Source organism: Megalobrama amblycephala, linkage group LG13 (assembly GCF_018812025.1).
Source record: "Megalobrama amblycephala isolate DHTTF-2021 linkage group LG13, ASM1881202v1, whole genome shotgun sequence".
NCBI lineage: Eukaryota > Metazoa > Chordata > Actinopteri > Cypriniformes > Xenocyprididae > Megalobrama > Megalobrama amblycephala.
In genome coordinates this window covers 40,890,746-40,910,000 of record NC_063056.1, presented here as the reverse complement: position 1 = coordinate 40,910,000, position 19,255 = coordinate 40,890,746, and the positions used below count along the sequence as shown (strand labels likewise).

Below are 19,255 nucleotides of genomic sequence, written 5' to 3'. Positions count from 1 at the left end.
TCTATCTAAGTTGTTTCTACCTTCATTTGGAGAATAACTGTGAAATTATTTCAATACAAAAATATTACAAATGCCAATTTTTTTTAAATTGTGATTTATAATGATTAATTACAGAACAAATGTGCGAACAGCACAATATATTATATATATATATAGTCAATAAAAGGGATATAAAAGGAGATATTTACAAGTAAAATTATTTAATTTATTTGAATTTAAAAATACTTTTGCATCAATTTTTATTTGTAATTTTTTTTTTAACAATGTATATTCTAACCATTCAATTAAATGCCAGATAAAGTTTATTTTGAAACAATAATAACCAAGAAAAAATGTTAATGCTCGACTTTTAATTATAAACAAGCCCAAAATACAATGGGACTCTTATTTTGAAATGTCTTTACTGCTTCCAGCTGCTCATTCACACATATGAGGGAGCTTAAATATGCACTCTTACAACCCATCTAAAACATATTACAATGTCATAATTCATCAACAGTGGATCATTAACAATATATTGGCATAAACGCACAGTATTTATTGATTGTGAACTGCTCTGAAACTGCGAGGCCGTAGACTTTGAATGTGCAGCGCTCATATTTATTTGATCAAATCATCACCTATAATCGCATTAAGCTGTAACGTGTAATATATATGACTTATATTATACCGTTTAAAATATTTAAGACTTCATGACTTTTTTTTTTAACTGAATTTAAAACTTTCAAAAGTACTTTTTATGGATTTTTACAGTTTATCTATTTTTAGTCGCAAATGCTGTCAAGTCTTGATAATGTATGTCGTCAAAATAAATTGGGGGGGGGGATGTTACACAAACGTGGAACTCTTACTTTGATTTTCTTCACGATCTTGTTTTCTTCCTCATCATCCGTCTCTGGAAACTCGTAGATTTTGATCTTGTGCTCCAGGATTTCTCGCATAATCTAGAAAAACATAAAAACGTCACACAAACCCCATGCGATTCCGTCGGAGCAGCACACAACCTCCAGAGGATCACCAAGAATGATTGTTTAGGGTTGAGGAACATCCTCTGTTTATTTATTTGTGCATGTGCTCAAATCTTTTCATCTGATCTTTCCTGTCTGGGCGGTAATGCCGCACTCCTGCTCCTGGTTCCTGCAGAGATAATACTCTGACAGATGGTGAAATGCTCAAGACACACATGGTGCCGGAGGCTTGAACTCCTGCCATCTCTTCTTGCCTTCTTCTTAATCAGGAGTTTAAAAAGACATGACTTAGAGGCCGACTGACCTGTTTCTTGAACTGTTGGCACTCTTCGGGGGTTAGGGTATCTGCTTTGGCAATCAGTGGGATGATGTTGACCTTCTCATGCAACCGTTTCATAAACTCGATGTCCAAAGGTTTCAGTCTGGTGGAAAAATACACAACACCATGATAAAGATGCAACGATTACACGGTTCTCTCAGTCGCTGTAATGAATAGCAATCAAAATAGAGTAAATCACCTTTTGAAAGTAACTTCAAACACTTCAAATAAAGATTGTCTCAGTTACATTGTTACACCAGTAGGTGGCGACAAGTGACTTGTATTTGTATTTGTCATTGAATCATTCATTCAAAAGATTTGTTCAAAAACGCTGATTCATCCAGTAATGAAACAAGATTTACGAGATTATAAATTTTAATCCAATTAATTACATGATGTGCTGATTAATTAATCACAATTTAATTTCACATCAAATTTGGCTGAGAAATTACCCCCAAAAGATAATTTAAAGTCATTGCACCGTGTCCTAATCAAAAAATTCCAGCGACAAGCAATTTGTCTATTTACACCAGACGGTAAAGTCAATCAAAAATCACAGCCAATCAGAAGAGCGCGTGGGCGGGCTCTCTCGGCAAGCTCCTGGCACTCACAACGAAATTGCTAAGTACATAGCCTAATCAAATTCATGAATATTGCACCATTTTAACATTATTAAAAAAAAACATACTGAGTTACTGAAACAATCTTTCTCATAGAACACACTTGGTGTTCACAATGAGTTGAACGTTTGAACGTTTTTGTTTCCTTTTATTTATTTCGAAGATCTGAGATGAATTGTCCGTTGTTTATTTCAGACAAAATGATATTCGAACTCACATTAGACGCTTTTAACCGTAAATAAAGCACATAAACATTACCTGAGATTATCAGTGCCATATTTTGTGTTGTTGTTCCAGCCGCAACATCGTAGAAAAATAGAAACGGTTTCTAAAATAGAATCGTTGTGCGTCGCCGTCGCGGCTAGTTAGGACAAAAACTGATTAACATGGAAAAGATACCTTTTATCGCGTTACGCTGTCGCGGCTAGTAGGGATGCACCGATGCAATACTCAGATCGGGTATCGGCTCCGATACTGCCATTTTTGCCGGATCAGGTATCGGCCAGATGGGACTGTACTATTCCGTGTCATTGTTAAAGGGATAGTTCACCCAAAAATGAAAATTTGATGTTTTATCTGCTTACCCCCAGGCATCCAATATGTAGCTGACTTTGTTTCTTTAGTAGAACACAAATGTTGGTTTTTAACTCCAACCGTTGCAGTCTGTCAGTCATATAATGCATGTCAATGGGAACAAAATCTATAAGAGTCACAAAAAAAAAACATGCACAGACAAATCCAATTAAACCCTGCGGCTCGTGACGACACATTGCTGTCCTAAGACACGAAACGATCGGTTTGTGTGAGAAAACGAACAGTATTTATATAATTTTTTTACCTCTAAAACACCACTATGTCCAACAGCCTTCAGCATGCGGTTAGTGAGGTCTGATCGCGCTCTGACAACGGCAGTGATCTTTCGCGCTTTGCTTCAATGAGTGCGAGACATCACTTCCGTTGTCAGAGCGCGATCAGACCTCACTAACCGCATGTGGAGGGCTGTTGGACATAGTGGTGTTTTAGACGTAAAAAAATGATATAAATACTGTTCGGTTTCTCACACAAACCGATCGTTTCGTGTCTTAGGACATCAATGTGTCGTCACGAGCCGCAGGGTTTCAATTTGGATTTGTCTGTGCATGTTTTTTTTTACTCTCATAGATGGAGTCCCTATTGACATGCATTATACGACTGACAGACGGCAACGGTTGGAGTTAAAAAGCCAACATTTGTGTTCTACTGAAGAAACAAAGTCACATCTTGGATGCGCTGGGGGTAAGCAGATTTTTGGGTGAACTATCCCTTTAAGCTCCACAAAAGGCACAAAAACATTAAAAAGCACCATAAAGTTTCTGTGCACTATATTCCAAGTGTTCTGAAGTCATTCCATAGTTTAATTTGAGGTACAGATACATATTTAAGTCGTTAAATTAAAGTTGACGTAAATGCCTCCCTCCGCTGCGGCTGTCAGTCATTCTCCATTCAGCATTCAGACTGCGTGTCGCGTTTAGTTACGACAGTCAACACAATGTTTCAATATTTATTATCGATAATGTGGCTAAATCTGGCCTTATGTGTTTGTATTGTGTATGTTGATGTGCAAATGTATTTTATAGCACTATGTGAAGTGAACTTGAGCTATGGAAAGGCGTTATATAAATAAAACTACTTCTTCAATGAAACTCTCTCCAAGATGATTCAATGTTTCTATTATACTTCATCTAATAGACAACAATACCGGTAATACAATACGCATCAATATATCTTCACTTTGTGCTTTGAACTTTTCATTCTGCACACGGGATCCGCATAAGCACTTTGTGCCGCTCTGTACGGGAGATTATATAGATTATAATACTTTTGCGCAATGAAAGATTGTTAATAGCATTTTTTGTTCTGCCCTATCTATCATATGATGCTGTTGTTTGTTATTTTGTTTTACAAAGTAATGTTTAAATCAAGCCTGATGCCTTGCACAAAAGAATGATCCCAGTTTCTTCCACACAGTGAGGCATACGGTTTATTAGGTAATTTAGCACTTTTTTATTATTACTTGAATATCGGATCAGTATCGGCCGATACTGAATCCCAGGTATCGGAATCATATCGGAAGCGAAAAAGTCGGATCGGTGCATCCCTAGCAGCTAGTTAGGACAAAAACTCTGATTAACATGGAAAAGATACCTTTTATCGTGTGTTGTGGCGTCGGGTCGGGTCGGGTTATGACACGGTGTTATTGTGTTAAATGAGAAAAGCATCAAATAATGGAAATGCAGAATTGGAATCAATATCGTTAAAATTCAAATGACAAAATTTAAATGGCCTGCAGCAATCAACATTTTGTCAGAACCTCTAGTAAATTACATGTTATTTTGTTTAGACGTCTATTCAGAATCATGGGAGAATCATGATCTCTATTTTAAATAAAACATGTCAAATTGTGCCAACATAAAACGTTAGCGGTCATGTCTTTAACAGCTAAATTGGTTTCCGTTTTGAATCATGGTTAACAACATCCATTAAGATATTTACTTCCTACCACGCTTCAGTTCTGATAATCATCAGGATTGTGTGGACACAAGACTGAATAGAGCCACACGTTCCTGCGTCTTCTGCAACTGCGCACAGATCAGCTATTGTCTGAGAACAGCTGCTTACAGTAACAGTCATTCTCATGTTTTCACTGACTAAGAGGAAAATTACAGCGACCTCAGCTCCAGTTTGTAAATGAAATCCATTATAAGAGCTCTTAGAGGTGGAAAAAACCTGAAGCGGAAAAAATTGATAAATTGAAGTATGCCACACACAAAGAGGATTAAAAAAAATTCTCAGATTTGCATACAATACACTAATATAGTTTTGTGTATGCAAACCTGAGAATCCCAAACATGCTCAATCACAACACACTGCTCCAGCCGACCAATCAGAGCACATTATGCTTTTCAGAAGGAGGGGCTTCATAGAGACAGGAACTAAACAGAGCGTTACTGACAGACTGGGAAGAGAGGAGCTGCAACAATGGAGAATATGAGGAAAATAATCAACATTCAAGCAGGAAAACATTTTAGTAAACCTTCAGGGCTCGACAATAAGGACTGCCCGATGACCCGGGGCCAGTGTGAACGACGCTCGGGCCAGTGCTGTACGGGTGTGCGTTATATATCGTCTATGATATCGTAATTGTTGATTTAACGATCTGAAATTATCAAGCATGTCCCTCACTTTACAAAAACCAAACAAAAACACACTCATTGAGTGCACGCGTACACTATACGTCTAGTAGGTTAGACTAGTGCACGTGTGTATATATAGAGTGCACGCTTTCACTGCGTGATTTAGTGGTGATTTAAAATGCATTTAGAATGATCCAGAATTCAAGATAAGGGGCAAAAATGACCCTGTATATCTTTCATATTTATATAATTTAATATAATTAACCAATATTAAACAAAGAGCACCGTTTTTGTCCAAATATCAGCATGATTACAAAAGTGATAGTGATTTTATTCAGCGTACAGTTTAATGAACAAGAACCTAATATCAAGTGACTTACATTTAAGGCACCAAATCGCCTGTTTCGCTCTATTTTGCCTACAAAAACAGTTCCAAAGTCCACAGAAGTCTCTTCCTGAATGAATCAGCCGTTTGAATGAATCGGTTGAATCTCAATGACATTCGCTGCCACCTACTGGCGGGTCTAATTTCACATTTAAAGTGTCTTTTCGGTTTTTAAATAATTTCAAATAACAGTTTAACATTTTATATTTTTAGCATTTCAAAACATTATTTATGCATCTGTAATTGCTCTTGACTGATTAACTTTAATAAAGTTTAATCTATAGTTAGCTATACATTAGATTTCTGTACCTGAAAATCTCCTGTTTAAACCTACATGAAAAACTTGAAAAGCACCGTTTATTTCATTTATATGTTTGTTCTGTTGTATTTATTTTTGCTAGCCTATTACTCATAATTTGATTATTTGTTCCTATTTTATTATTTACTGTTTATTTGTCTAACAATATTTAAAATTTAAGTGAGTTAATCTAGTAGCTTTTGGTGTCATAACCCTATTTATTAAGGTTACATGTATCAAAAACAACTAGATAAAAAAGTTTGTCGAGACAAACTTTAAGTTGGCTTGAAAAAGCCGGTACAGACAGTTTGAAGCAGTTTTCAGTTTGAAAGTTTCGGTTTTAGTTTAGTAATTTTGATAGAGTACTAGGGTGCTCTGTGTGGTTGCTAAGGTGTTGCTATGCGGTTGCTAGGGTACTCTGAGTGGTTGCTAAGATGTTGCTATGTGGTTGCTAGGGTACTCGGGGTGGTCGCTATGGTGTTGCTATGCGGTTGCTAGGGTACTCGGGGTGGTTGATAGGATGTTGCTATGCGGTTGCTAGGGTACTCGGGGTGGTTGATAGGGTGTTGCTATGCGGTTGCTAGGGTACTCTGAGTGGTTGCTAAGATGATGCTATGTGGTTGCTAGGGTACTCAGGGTGGTCGCTATGGTGTTGCTATGTGGTTGCTAGGGTACTCGGGGTGGTCGCTATGGTGTTGCTATGTGGTTGCTAGGGTACTCGGGGTGGTCGCTATGGTGTTGCTATGCGGTTTGCTAGGGTACTCGGGGTGGTTGATAGGATGTTGCTATGCGGTTGCTAGGGTACTCGGGGTGGTTGATAGGGTGTTGCTATGCGGTTGCTAGGGTACTCTGAGTGGTTGCTAAGATGATGCTATGTGGTTGCTAGGGTACTCGGGGTGGTCGCTATGGTGTTGCTAGATTTAGTTTGATAGATAGATTTAGTTTGCTAGATTTAGTTTGATAGATAGATTTAGAGATGAGTTTATGAGTTTGAATGAGTTTCAATGGATTACAAATAGTACATAGAATGGCAGTTGAGTCTAATTGAGTTTTTGAGTCTAATGGGCTTCCGTAGTTTAAACTTTTTCAAGCCAACTTAATAACTAGGCTTATTTTATAGGCCCATTTTGTTTCTTTTACTTTATTAATTTTTTTTGTTGTGGGGCCAGTGAAAATTTTGGCGGGGCAAGTACAAATTTAAACCACTAACCTGACCGGGCCAGTAGAAAAAATCCCTTAGCGTTGAGCCCTGACCTTGTAAAAGGACAATATAGGTCTTCTTTAAGAATAATAAGGAGCAGGAGAGCAGAAGGACTCACCCATGACCTGAGGGAGCGATGAAATACAGGCAGCAGTGCACTCTGCTGTCCGGCATCTGCCGTCTGTTCACGCGGGACTCGGCGTTCAGATAATCCTCAAACTTACTGTCGATGTGATCGATGACCGGCTGCCAGCTGGAGCAGAACACACGGGAGATTCAGGTCACGCTTTCGGTTCACATACACATCCAATTACATCAAGCAACTTGATATTAAACCATGCTGTGATAATTATATCTGGCACTCTACCAAAATGGCTCTCACCAGTTGCTGTTGTCCACAGCGTCTCCAAATCCCGGAGTGTCCACTATCGTGAGAAGAAGCTGGACGCCCCCTTCCTTCATCAACACTTTGGATTGCTCCACCTGCGGTTAACAGACCAGCTGAATGACCATTTCTGCAACAAATGCTCCAGTAAACACACTCTTTTTTCTTATACACACCCTTTACGTAGCACTGGGTATTAGTGGCGTGTGATGCAAAAACAATTATCATAAAGCTGAAATGTAGTGTGAAGCTTTGGACTCAGTCACTGTAAAAGCTACAAGTACAAACTTGCAGGACATAGCATAGCTATTAGTGAAGTATTACTTAAGCATGCTGGAGAAGCCAGAGGTATAGTGGCATAGGAAGTTCTGATCCCCTCAAGGCCTTCTAAAAACCCTTATAAAGCAATTTTCCTGATGCATGACTGATACGAAACAAGCAGCATCTATTGACATTTAGGAATCAGAACGTCACGCTTTATACCTGAACTGTTTTCTTGATTCTGTGCGAAGGCCCGGGGTATTCTCCAGAGTACAGATCCGTCAGGAACAGAGAGTTTATCAGCGTGGACTTTCCCAACCCTGACTCTCCTGCAAAAAGGACAGAAAACACAGAGAAATGAGACCCGGATTCAGCACAACATCCTATAAAAAATGTGATTTACTGAGGGAAATATCAGTGCTTGCAAGAGAGCAAATGAACCGTGTTTTAGGAGCTTAAGTTTTATATACGCTACCATTTAAAGTCCCTGTAAAGTCATTTTAAAGTATGTGTTCTGAGTTTGTCACACCACAGAACAATGTGTTACTAACCACCCAGCCAACTTTGAATGATTAAAAAAATCTGCAAGTAAATGAAATAAGTTATCAAAATCTCGAAAAAATAGGCAGCGCTCTCTGCTCTCAAACGCTGGGGGCGTGTCCGCTGTCGGCGCTGAAACCACACCCACTCGCGAGAGCTGCCGTCTCAACTTACTTGTCTAATGTGTCAAACATACCGATGCATATAAACAAAAGAATCACGGTAGATGGTTGCACTTTTTAGTAGAGTTACTGTGGACTACCTACTAATTATAACATAAGCACACACGACAACTTACATTGGGCACGTACTGCCAGACTGTTGTCGAGTCGACAAATGACGGCGCCGCGAGACGGGAGGATGAAGGCCGGGACGGGAGAGACTCTGTCCGGCCCATATATCATCGGTTATCGTCGGGACGGTAAGATGGCCGAGGCGGGAGGGGGGGGGGGGGGAGGTCTGTTCAGTCACATTCACCAAAAACAGCGGATTATCTGTGAATCCCAGCTGTCTGATGAAAGTTTGTAAAATTATCCAGTGTAGAACGATCACTTTAGAATCCTTCATATCATCGTTTTAGGAAATTTAAATAAAGGAGACCGAGCATATTGTATATTATAACAACCATGTAATATGCATTTGCGTGACAAAGGCATTACTAGCTAAATGTGCAAAGGGCTGTATGACTGTAATGACACTCGAGATTGAGCGAGTGAACCGCTGTAGAGGCGGCGCCACGCTCGGTGCATCATCGACAGTTATATAGTGTTAGGGGAGGGGCTATGCTCGGGGGACGATGTGCGTCATCAGACCCCCGTTTTAGCTCTGCCCAAAAATCCTGAGCAGAGACTTGGTGAAAAAGCTATTTAACGCTCTAACTTCACAATTAAGCATTACACAATTCACAGACTTTGTAATGTGTTACAGCAATACATTTGTAACATTTATAAAGTGTTGAGAAATAATTCTCAGAATTGACTTTACAGGGACTTTAAAAGTTTGGGGTCAGTATTTTTTTTTTTTGTTTTAAAGTAACATTTATAATGTTACAAAAGATTTCTCTTTCAAATGTTCAATTCATCAAAGAATCCTGATAAATAAAATGTATCACGGTTTTCACAAAAATATGAACTGTTTTTAACATTGATAATAATCACAAATGTTTCTTGAGCAGCAAATCATCATATTAGAATGATTTCTGAAGGATCATGTGACACTGAAGACTGGAGTAATGATGCTGAAAATTCAGCGGAATAAATTACACTTTACTATATATTCACATAGAAAACAGATATTTTATAGAGATGCACCGATTGCAATTTTCTTGGCCGATTCCGATTTCCGATTTTTTGTTAGTGAGATCGGCCGATACCGATTTTTGCCGATTCCGATTTTCTTTCTAAGAACTATAATTGACAACATATACAAACAAAAATCTACTTTTCTTCAATGCAAAGTTTTATTTTCATTAAAAAAAAAAACAAGTAAAAGTCAGTAATAAAATATAAACAGCTCAAATAAATGCAATAGAATAAAGAGAGCTATGAAACTAAGTGTTTTGGGTTAACTGGGTTTCTATTCAGGTAAGAAATACTACAGAAATTAAAGTAATCAAATGTAAAATGACACATTCAGTATTATTTTACATTGGTTACCTTAATTTCTGTAGTCTTTACTGTAAATATTAATACAGATCAATTCTTACCATTAAAGTTATTCAGTCAAGAGCTGAAACGGATTTTCTTTGTCTTTTGTTCTTTGATTAACATGACAGACAGCAGCAGGAATATTGGACTGCTGTCCCTTTAAGAGTTTATGAACTGTGTTCAACAGACCCAATACTGTTACACACGACATGGGTTCACTTTCTTAGCTATTTAACGATTCAAAACTGACAGTGTTTATCTATATACTCGCCAAGATTGCCTGTGCCGCTGGTTGACATACTTGTGTATGTATTTGACAGTTTGAGCGCAGGAAGACGCTTATTTTGGTAGCCTACTTGTGAGTCTGTTTGACTTCTATCTCTGTTTGAGACTGAGCGTCACGTGGTTTGTTCGCTTCACTAATATAGATCAGTGGAGCGCGCGCTTTCGGTGTGACCGCGAAACCTGCGGGAATGACTAAAATTATGCGCAGTAAGCACTGTTTAACCGGAGCAAATGAGGCGAGAGAGAGAGAGGAGGTGCCCGCGCGGGTGTGTGTCACTTCACCGTGACAGAGAAGAGAGCGGGAACGCGCATTTGACGTTATTGCCTGTGCCGCTGGTAACAAAAAAGATCGGCTCGGAATCGGTAAGAAGCGAGACTGATCGGCCGATCACCGATCCGGGCCAATCATGAGGAAAATCGGCCGATTCCGATCCCTGGCCGATCAATCGGTGCATCTCTAATATTTTAAATAGTAATAATATTTCACAATTTTTACTGTATTTTTTTATCAAATAAATGCAGCTCTGGTGAGCAGAAGAGTCTTCTTTCTAAAACATCTTACCGATTCTTACCAAACTTTTGAACGGTATTGTATAAACCGTTTACCGTTTTTATTTTTCTGGATTCAGTTTTTATTTTTTTGGACTCCATTTGAATGGTTTTATTAAATTTTAATAAACAAAAAGAATGTCTAATAAATTGAAATCATGAAACTTATACAATTTAACATCAATTTATTTTAAAAGTTTATTAAAACAAAAATTTATTAAAACAATTTATTAAAACAAAAATTACATTTTTAGGGTTTTCTGGACTCCTTTTTAATAGTTTATTTAAATTTTATTAATTAAAAAAGAATGTCTAATCAACTGAATTCATAAAAACAACAACATTTATTAATTTAAAAAAAATAATTTCAAAGTGTGAATTTTAATTTCTGGCAATCAAATGAAGGCATAATTAATTTAATTTATCTTTTAATCATATAAAATTTAACTCTTTTGTCAAATAAAGTGCTGCACAACAGAGCTGCACTTTTCTGTTAAAATTAAAACATGAAAGAAAAACTGATTATTCCTTAAAAAAATAAAGTTATTATTAGTTAGTATTATTACTATTATTGAGACGTAGGTAAATTCTACTGTACAACTGTCACTATTTCTTCAAGTGTTTCACTATTTCTTCACAATGTTACAAAAGATTTCTTTCAAACGTTCAATTCATCAAAGAATCCTGAAAAAATTAAATGCATCACGGTTTCCACAAACATATGAAACTGTTTTCAACACTGATAATAATCATAAATGTCTTCTTGAGCATCAAATCATCATATCAGAATGATTTCTGAAGGATCATGTGACACTGAAGACTGGAGTAATGATGCTGAAAATTCAGCTTTGATCACAGGAATAAATTATATTTTACTATATATTCACATAGAAACCAGCTATTTTAAATTGTAATAATATTTCACTTTTTTTAGTGTTTTTACTGTATTTTTTATTAAATAAATGCAGCCTTGGTGGGAAGAAGAGACTTCTTTCAAAAGCATCTTACCAATTAAATAAACCTCAACCAACAAACTTTTGAACTGTACTGTATAAAATCAGACTAGACAGCACTAGACCAACATAACTGACTAATAATCGTATCCACTTCGTTAGCAGCTGGGTAAAATCACAAATCAACATGCAAATAGTTGCAAGACAGAAGACCAATTGGAATTCATATGCAAATATTATAACAACATTATTATGTTGGTTCTCTAGGGCCTTGGTACTAAGATGTGTTTTGGTCGATCGGATCACAAGTGAACGACACTAAATACAAGTGTAAACGAGGTCTAAAACATTTTGAGCTTGTCCACTTTCGACCACTTCCAGAGGTAGTCGACACATAACAGGGGAAAATTAATTATCTCAAATAGCCATTTAATGGCAGATTTATGTGTTCAACTATAATTAATTTAGTCTTAAAATGTGACAGTCATGGCATGAGACATAAAATAATAGTGCAGAAGGAATGCAAGGACATGCCCCGTGTGAACTGCCCCTAAACGTATTACGTCAATGCTGGAGGGAACAGCTTTTTTTGCATCTAATTGGAATGACTGTCTAAGAACCACATGGAAGAAGAGTGGAATTAACCTCACAAGCAGCTTCTTTAGTAAAGCCGTTAATAAGCCAAGATGTGACTGAGTGCAGCTTCATTCTGTCTAAATATTACCGCTAATTTAGAGCTGCATAATTAATCGGCTAAAAGATTGTGATCTCGACTCAAATACCCACTAAATGACAGTGATTCGGCAATGTCTATTAAAGTTTGATCTCAGTGAACATTCAGATCTGAGTTCTGACCCAGAGAGAGCAGTTGGCATGTTATTATAATGTCTTATAATCATTCAAATTATCACTGGGATAAAAGTTTATAGTTCAGATATAAACACTGATGTGTATGGTAGACAGGGCTTGACATTAACTTTTTTGCTCACCAGCCAATGTGGCTAGTGGTTTTCCAAAGTTACTAGCCACTCAGCATTTTCACTGGCCACAATTTTGCTGTTGGGAAATTACATTTTATATGATTAAAGTTGACTCTGGCATGCTTAAATTACTTGATTTTGAGTCATTTTACTTGATTTACAAGATTTAAAACCCTTTCAAACTTACAAATGCAGATTGACCACCCAAATCAAGACTACATTGTATATATCAGGTAGGCCTATGTACAGTTATTTTTGTTAGGCTATATAAAAAGAACAAAGAAACAAATTACAAATAGTAATTTAAAAAATATATATTTTTCAGATACATATGTTTATTTAGCATACATGTAGGCCTATACATGTATTTAACATTTTTTGATGTTTGATTAACATTAATGACAGAGGGGTATTTATTTGGGGGCTGCTGAATACATGGACGTCATATACTGACACATATCCAGTTTTTACCCACCTGTTTACGTCCACTTAGCCGTAAGCCATAGCCGACTGTATTCACGCGAGATACTCCACACGATGCATTTTGACATCTGTGTGTGTGTGTATTCAGGCGCAAGGAGAACTGAATCGCGCGCGCGACAGAGAGAGCGCGCACGCGAGCGCTTCTGTTGTGTCATTTAGCGCGATTCCGCCTATCCCACCTTCACTAACTGCAAGTTAATCGATAAAGAATTGTGACTGAATTGTAATTTTGTGGTACGACGAGCTTGGCTACTTTTCATTTGGCTGTAGGCTGAAATTATATTCAACCCGCCAAAGTGGCTAGTGGGAGTGGCTGTCTTACCCGCCACAGCTGAAATCTACCCGCATTTGGCGGGTGTTAATGTCAAGCTCTGATGGTAGAGATCAAAATAGAGCAGCAAAATCACCTTTTGAAAGTAATTTAATGCGTCAAATAAAATTTGTATCAGTTACATCGTTACACCAGTAGGTGGCGACAAGTGACTTAACGAATGCCACTGAATCATTCAAGAGATTTGTATGGAACTTGTTTCTGCCAATAAATAAAAAGGTAATTGAGAATTTTTCATCTCAAAATTCAGACTTTTTTTCTCAGAATTGCGAGATTTAAACTTCAAATTGCGAGTTATAAAGTCAGAATTGCATTTTATAAAGTCAGAATTAAGAGAAAGTCGCAATTCTGCCTTTTTTCCCTCACAATTTCAAGTTATCACGCAATTTTGACTTTTTCTCTCAGAATTGCGTCTTATAGGGTCAGATATATGATATAAATACATAGATATAAACTCACAATTCTGACTTTTTTCCTCACAACTGCGAGTTATAAAGTCAGAATTGTTAGATATGAACTTCGCAATTCTGAGAAGAAACGTCAGTATTTTTTTCCTCACAATTCTGACTTTATAACTTGTAATTGTGAGGGAAAAAAGTCAGAATTGTGAGATAAAAAGTCGCAATTACCTCTCATGGCAGAAACAAGCTTCCATAGATTAGCTTCAGAAACATCCAAGTGAAGTCTTTATGAGGGAGTCATTGAATCATTCACTCAACCAATTAAATGAGTAAATATTTAAATAGACTAAAGCACCTTTTGTCAGAACCTCTAGTAAATTTTGTTTAGTTTAATAGTAGTCTAATATTTTTCTTCAGAATCATGAGATATAAAGAGATGAGACCTAGACGGAGATAGAAAATCGTGATTCCCATTTTTCCAGAATTGCGCATCTCTACGCTAATTGTTTTAGAAAAGTCAAACATGACTGACTCGATATGATGCTGCTGCTTCATTATTACGTATTTAGCTTTAAAGTGTGAACGCAGAGCACAAGCGTCGGGACTAAACCAGAGTGAACGGATGAGCGCTGGATGAAGGCTAGAACTAATCGAGCGCAGCATTCATCTGCACGCTCTCACGCAGTGAGGTCAGCACACTAACTAGAGTAAATTGCTTCTGGCAGGGCGAGTGGCTGGCACCATTACAGACTTGGCTGTTTTCCAAACCCAAACACTAATGCAAGAACAACTGGGTAAAGTCCACCTGCGCAGCCAATTTGTATTACAGAACGGCAACAGAGAGCACTCTAAAACTTCATTAATGACAGACAATCTGTAAAATATTGGGATATTATGAGATGAAAACGACGCTTATAAACAATATTTTGCAGCTGTGAAGACCACAAATAATGCCTTTCACTTGTGAAAATAACTCAAGCACGCACAACCACGAGTCCATAAATGCAGGGGACGTCGTCTATGAAAACCTCAGCTCGCACGCAAAGCCAAAGCAAACAGACCAATACTAGTAAAAACAGGACAGACCCCGTATCACTTGCTTAATTGTAAAAGAATCAATTTCAAAGCTAAGCTTTCTAAAATGTCAGCCATTTAAGGTGCTCTTCACTGCAAAGTCCTTGCATTTTTCAAGATGAACAGGATGTGAAATCACTGCCATTCAACCCCAGCTTCCTGTGTGGTTATCCAAACAGCATTTAGACCAAATGTCAAGAATGTAGTCTCAAACTGGCAAATGTTCAAAACTAGACAGGAAGCTTCTCAAGTGGTCATTAAGACTGTGGCGCACACTGAATCCATCACAAGCAATGTGTCGCTAACTTCGTTACACGTCGAGTGTCGTTTTGTAGTTGCAAGCTGCATATAAAGTAGATCAATGTTTCCTTACCCACAACCATCAGAGTGAACTCAAAGCCCCGCTTCACTGACTTTCTGTACACTTGGTTGGGGAGGCTCGCAAAGCCCACGTATCCCTCCAGATTCTTCTGCTGCTGAAAACAGACAAACACGTTTGATCAGGGAGACTTTGCTGGGAAAAGCTCCACCGTAAATAATACAATCTTCACTCTTGAATAAGCCAAGAGAAGGCGTTTACAGTGCTGGTCATACTTACTGCTGTGTATTTGAATCCCAGAAGTGCATGTTATTAGTTGAAGATGTTTTGCACGTCCATAAGTTCAGCATTTTGGGATAAGAAGGGAGAGAGAGAGAGAGAAAAAAAAAGAAGAGAAGTTTATGACATGCACACAGTCATAACTATATAAACATGGCCCAAATTTGAATGCCAAATGCCTAAAATTGGCTTTGGCAAGTAAACAGAAACAGAGATTAGCTGGTATCTTTAATAGGAACGGAAACAAGGACAGAGGTCCGTGGAAGAGTTTAGAGAAAAGTAACTAAAGATGACATATCATGAAAATCTGACTTTTTCCATGTTTAAGTGTTATAATCGGGTCCCCGGTGCATCTACCAACCCAGAAAATGTGAAAAAGATCTCGCTCCGCGCGTGACGTAGGAAGGGGATCTTATTATAATATTTCCGCCCCTTAATCTGCACGTGTCCACCCACAGCACCGACGTTTTGTTTTCGCAAGTAAAAACGGTGAACTAGTTCTAACGCCATGGCAAAAGTTGGAGCAAAGCATGCTAACTGTGCACAGACGAGCAATGAACACTATTTAGAGTCTCGTTAGCTTGGATAGCCTGCAAGTTGATCCTGGCAAGTTCGATTGCTAAAAATGGAGCGTTTCTGTCCGAGCGATATTTTGAAAAAGATATTAAACCATTCACAGCATTTGATAGCAATCATAAACGTTAATCATAAATGGTTTGAACAATGTAAGGCTGAACACCGTCGTCATTTTGGCTGCGTGAGATTCTCCAGCTTTGTTGTTGTTGAGCTGTTAAAGCTCCGCCCTCTTCTGGAAAGGGGGCCGGGAGCAGCAGCTCATTTGCATTTAAAGGGACACACACAAAACGGTGTGTTTTTGCTCACACCCAAATTTGACAAGCTATAATAAATTATCTATTTTGAGCTGAAACTTCACATTCTAGGGATCTCATATCATATCTTGTGAAAGAGGCATTATATGTCCACTTTAACTAAATTAAATTTGATTAGAATAAAAAAGTATTTAAATACATTTAACAGTGTGTTTCTATTCCAAGTTACGAATTCAACTTGCGAGCGAAATTGGAATATCGCATAAAACGTTTGTGAATAAAGCAACGTTTCCATCCCATGTGTTCAAGAGGACAAAATTGTCACTTCCTGGGAAATTGACCTTTCGCAAAGACCCGCCCCCCTTAGTTAAGGTTGCTTTGTCCGACAAGCCGTGGCGCTGTCACGCCACACACAGTGAAAAATACATCGCAGAGCAAAGAGGATACTGACAACACGTCGACAGACAAGACTGAGCAGGTTACTTATGATATTAAACAAAGTCCCAGCTTTCAAACTGTGTAATTTTTAAAGAAATTCAAATGTTTTGTGGCTCTTTAATGTGTCGTGACAGATCGCTGTAGCGCCTCAGCTCAAGCGGCTCGTGAATCGATCATCTCTTCCTACTAGTTCATTTATAGCATCAAATAAACATGAATGAACATCAGAAGGAATGTTGTTTCAAACGCGGAAATACATAAATACACACCATTTTTCAATTTCAAGTCCACCGAGGTTAATCTTCTTACTCCAGACTGCTTTGTCGAACAAAATTCTGATTCTGCGTTATGATTGGTTAGATCGCTTGTCAATCAAACTCCTGGCGAAGGGTCAATTAGAGCTAAAAATGGAAGTTTCTGCAGTCAGGCTCTTTTTCCCTCCATCATAAATGAGTTTGTCACAAAGCGTCAGACGAAACACAATAAACGCTGTCATGTGATCTTGCGTTCGGATGCTGGTGTTTGGGAACACAATCGTGTGAGACGCTTCTGGAGGGAATTAAACCAAATCATTCTGAGGACAGACTTTGACTCACACCAACATTTGAGATGCTGCGATGCGATTGGCCCCTGGTTATTCCAGTGATCCAATCACAGAGTCACGAGTTTTTGAGTGATTTATTCTGTAAATGTGTTTCCATCATAGTTTATGCACACGTCTTCTTATCGGATTAAAAAAAACGTATCCACCTCAATTGAGCGCATACGTTTTTTTATGTGCATTTTCATAATTTATGTACATCTTGCCGATTCCATCCCAAAATGTGCATAAAAAAACTCATGTGTGACAATCAATAGCTTTTACTTTTCTCGTGATCCTAGGGACCTTTCCATCTAAAGATGCTTGAAATACGTTTGTGCCTACATATGATTTATATTATTTATAAAATCTAGATATGGCTGCTTCAAAGAAGCAAAAAAAGCTTTGATCTGAGAGCAAAATGTAGGCTAAATTCCCTTTCATTTTGTTACAATTACTAGTAAGTCAAAAAAGAGCATTATTTTGTTAAGATGGCTCTAAAACGTGCCATACTGTGTTTATTAACGTGCACAAGATGAGAGATCAGGATATGAGATGTCGGCAGCACAATCAGAGGTCGCTTAAATGTCACAGCATCATTTATTCTGAATGACAACCTAAATTCATTTAGCAATAAATCTCATGATCGCCCTTTACAGTATTGCTTTAATTAGTCTCTGAAGTACCCAAGGCACTCGAAAACACTAAAGTCACACATTTCAATCTAAAAACATACAAACCTGGTGTCAGACTAGGTGAAGCACAGCTATTTAACACAGATCTGTGTACAGGATGTGAGTGCCTGACCGCAGTCTGAATGACATGCAGCATCTGGTTTGATGTGAAGGAGTTAACTGAGGAAAATAACATTTTATAGCAGAGTTTGTCTGCTTTTATTCACCAAATCACTAACAAATTGCTGGGGGCATAAATACATACATAAATAAACATTATTTGAGCTTTTGCAGAGCTTTAGCTGTCCCTCAATCACTACATCAGCAGGTATAGAAGTCATTTGAAGTGATAAATAATGGAAACAGCATTTAAATTAGATTATTATGAAATAATAATGCAAAACAATATTGAGTTTTCAGTTTTCAAACGTGTTCGCATGTCTTTTTTCGGTCTAGTATCCAACTAAACAACATCTCTGCACGACGTGCTTACATTAAAGTCAAAAACCCCGTCTGTTTAATAAATAACGTTAAATATAACGCAGAAATTAAACAGCTGCGTTAATTCAGCAGTTGTGTGATTAGCTGCTAACCTACATTAGCTTGCTTATGTTCTAAAAATAAGTATTTCTGCATATGATGTGCGTGTGATATTTTAGAATGATGGAAAAACTTTGGAAACTTGATGTATTTGGTTAATTTTGATTAAATCGTAACGAATGTAAACCGTTTTTCGCTCTTGAATGACTCGCGAGAGGAAAAAAACTGACAGGAAATGCCTCGCGCGCTATCACTAACCTAAATTACAGTAAAAGCACTCGCACGAGTCGCAAACGTCGATTTAAATCACCGAAACGCATCCGATGCTACCTGTAAACGTTACCGATGCTCAAACGGCGGTGTTTTGGTAGAGGGTATATCGTTAAAGTGAACGGAACTTACCCATGATGTTGATGTTCAAACGCCGCTTTAGAAACCGATCGTTCTTTGGCAGCCCTACATTCCCCTTGTTACCACTTCCGCAAAACTCTGCTACGCCAACGGCGTAGAGACCGTTCACATGAATGGAGGATGATTACGCAAAGTACGTGCCTCAACTTTGGTGAATAGCCAGGCAAATCAATAAATCTCGCGATATTAAGTGCGCACGCACACCTCCCAGAGGCAGATCAGAGAGAGAGAGAGAGAGAGAGAGAGAGAGAGAGAGAGAGAGAGAGAGAGAGTTTAGGAAAAAGAAAATAATATTTTTTCTCCTTATGACCTACATACTTGTATTACAAGCA

General features: G+C 37.9%; 1 protein-coding gene across 7 annotated transcripts in view; it reads right to left on the bottom strand.

The window, feature by feature from the left end:
* septin7b (septin 7b) overlaps positions 1-19,076 on the bottom strand; it is a 28,873-nt gene extending 9,797 nt beyond the window's left edge. For 3 of the 7 annotated variants that reach the window (XM_048151793.1, XM_048151795.1, XM_048151797.1), the window contains exons 1-8: positions 18,915-19,072; positions 17,035-17,036; positions 15,226-15,328; positions 7,833-7,939; positions 7,347-7,447; positions 7,083-7,217; positions 1,273-1,390; positions 852-944 (exon numbers count right to left, since the gene is read on the bottom strand). In XM_048151793.1, the coding sequence (XP_048007750.1) occupies positions 852-944; positions 1,273-1,390; positions 7,083-7,217; positions 7,347-7,447; positions 7,833-7,939; positions 15,226-15,328; positions 17,035-17,036; positions 18,915-18,918 (663 nt within the window). In that variant the 5' untranslated portion in view covers positions 18,919-19,072. Of the gene's footprint in view, positions 1-851; positions 945-1,272; positions 1,391-7,082; positions 7,218-7,346; positions 7,448-7,832; positions 7,940-15,225; positions 15,329-17,034; positions 17,037-18,914 lie in introns of all 7 variants that reach the window. The other 4 variants (XM_048151794.1, XM_048151792.1, XM_048151796.1 and 1 more) reach the window with 4 other exon arrangements.
* Between the last annotated feature and the right edge of the window lie 179 nt (positions 19,077-19,255).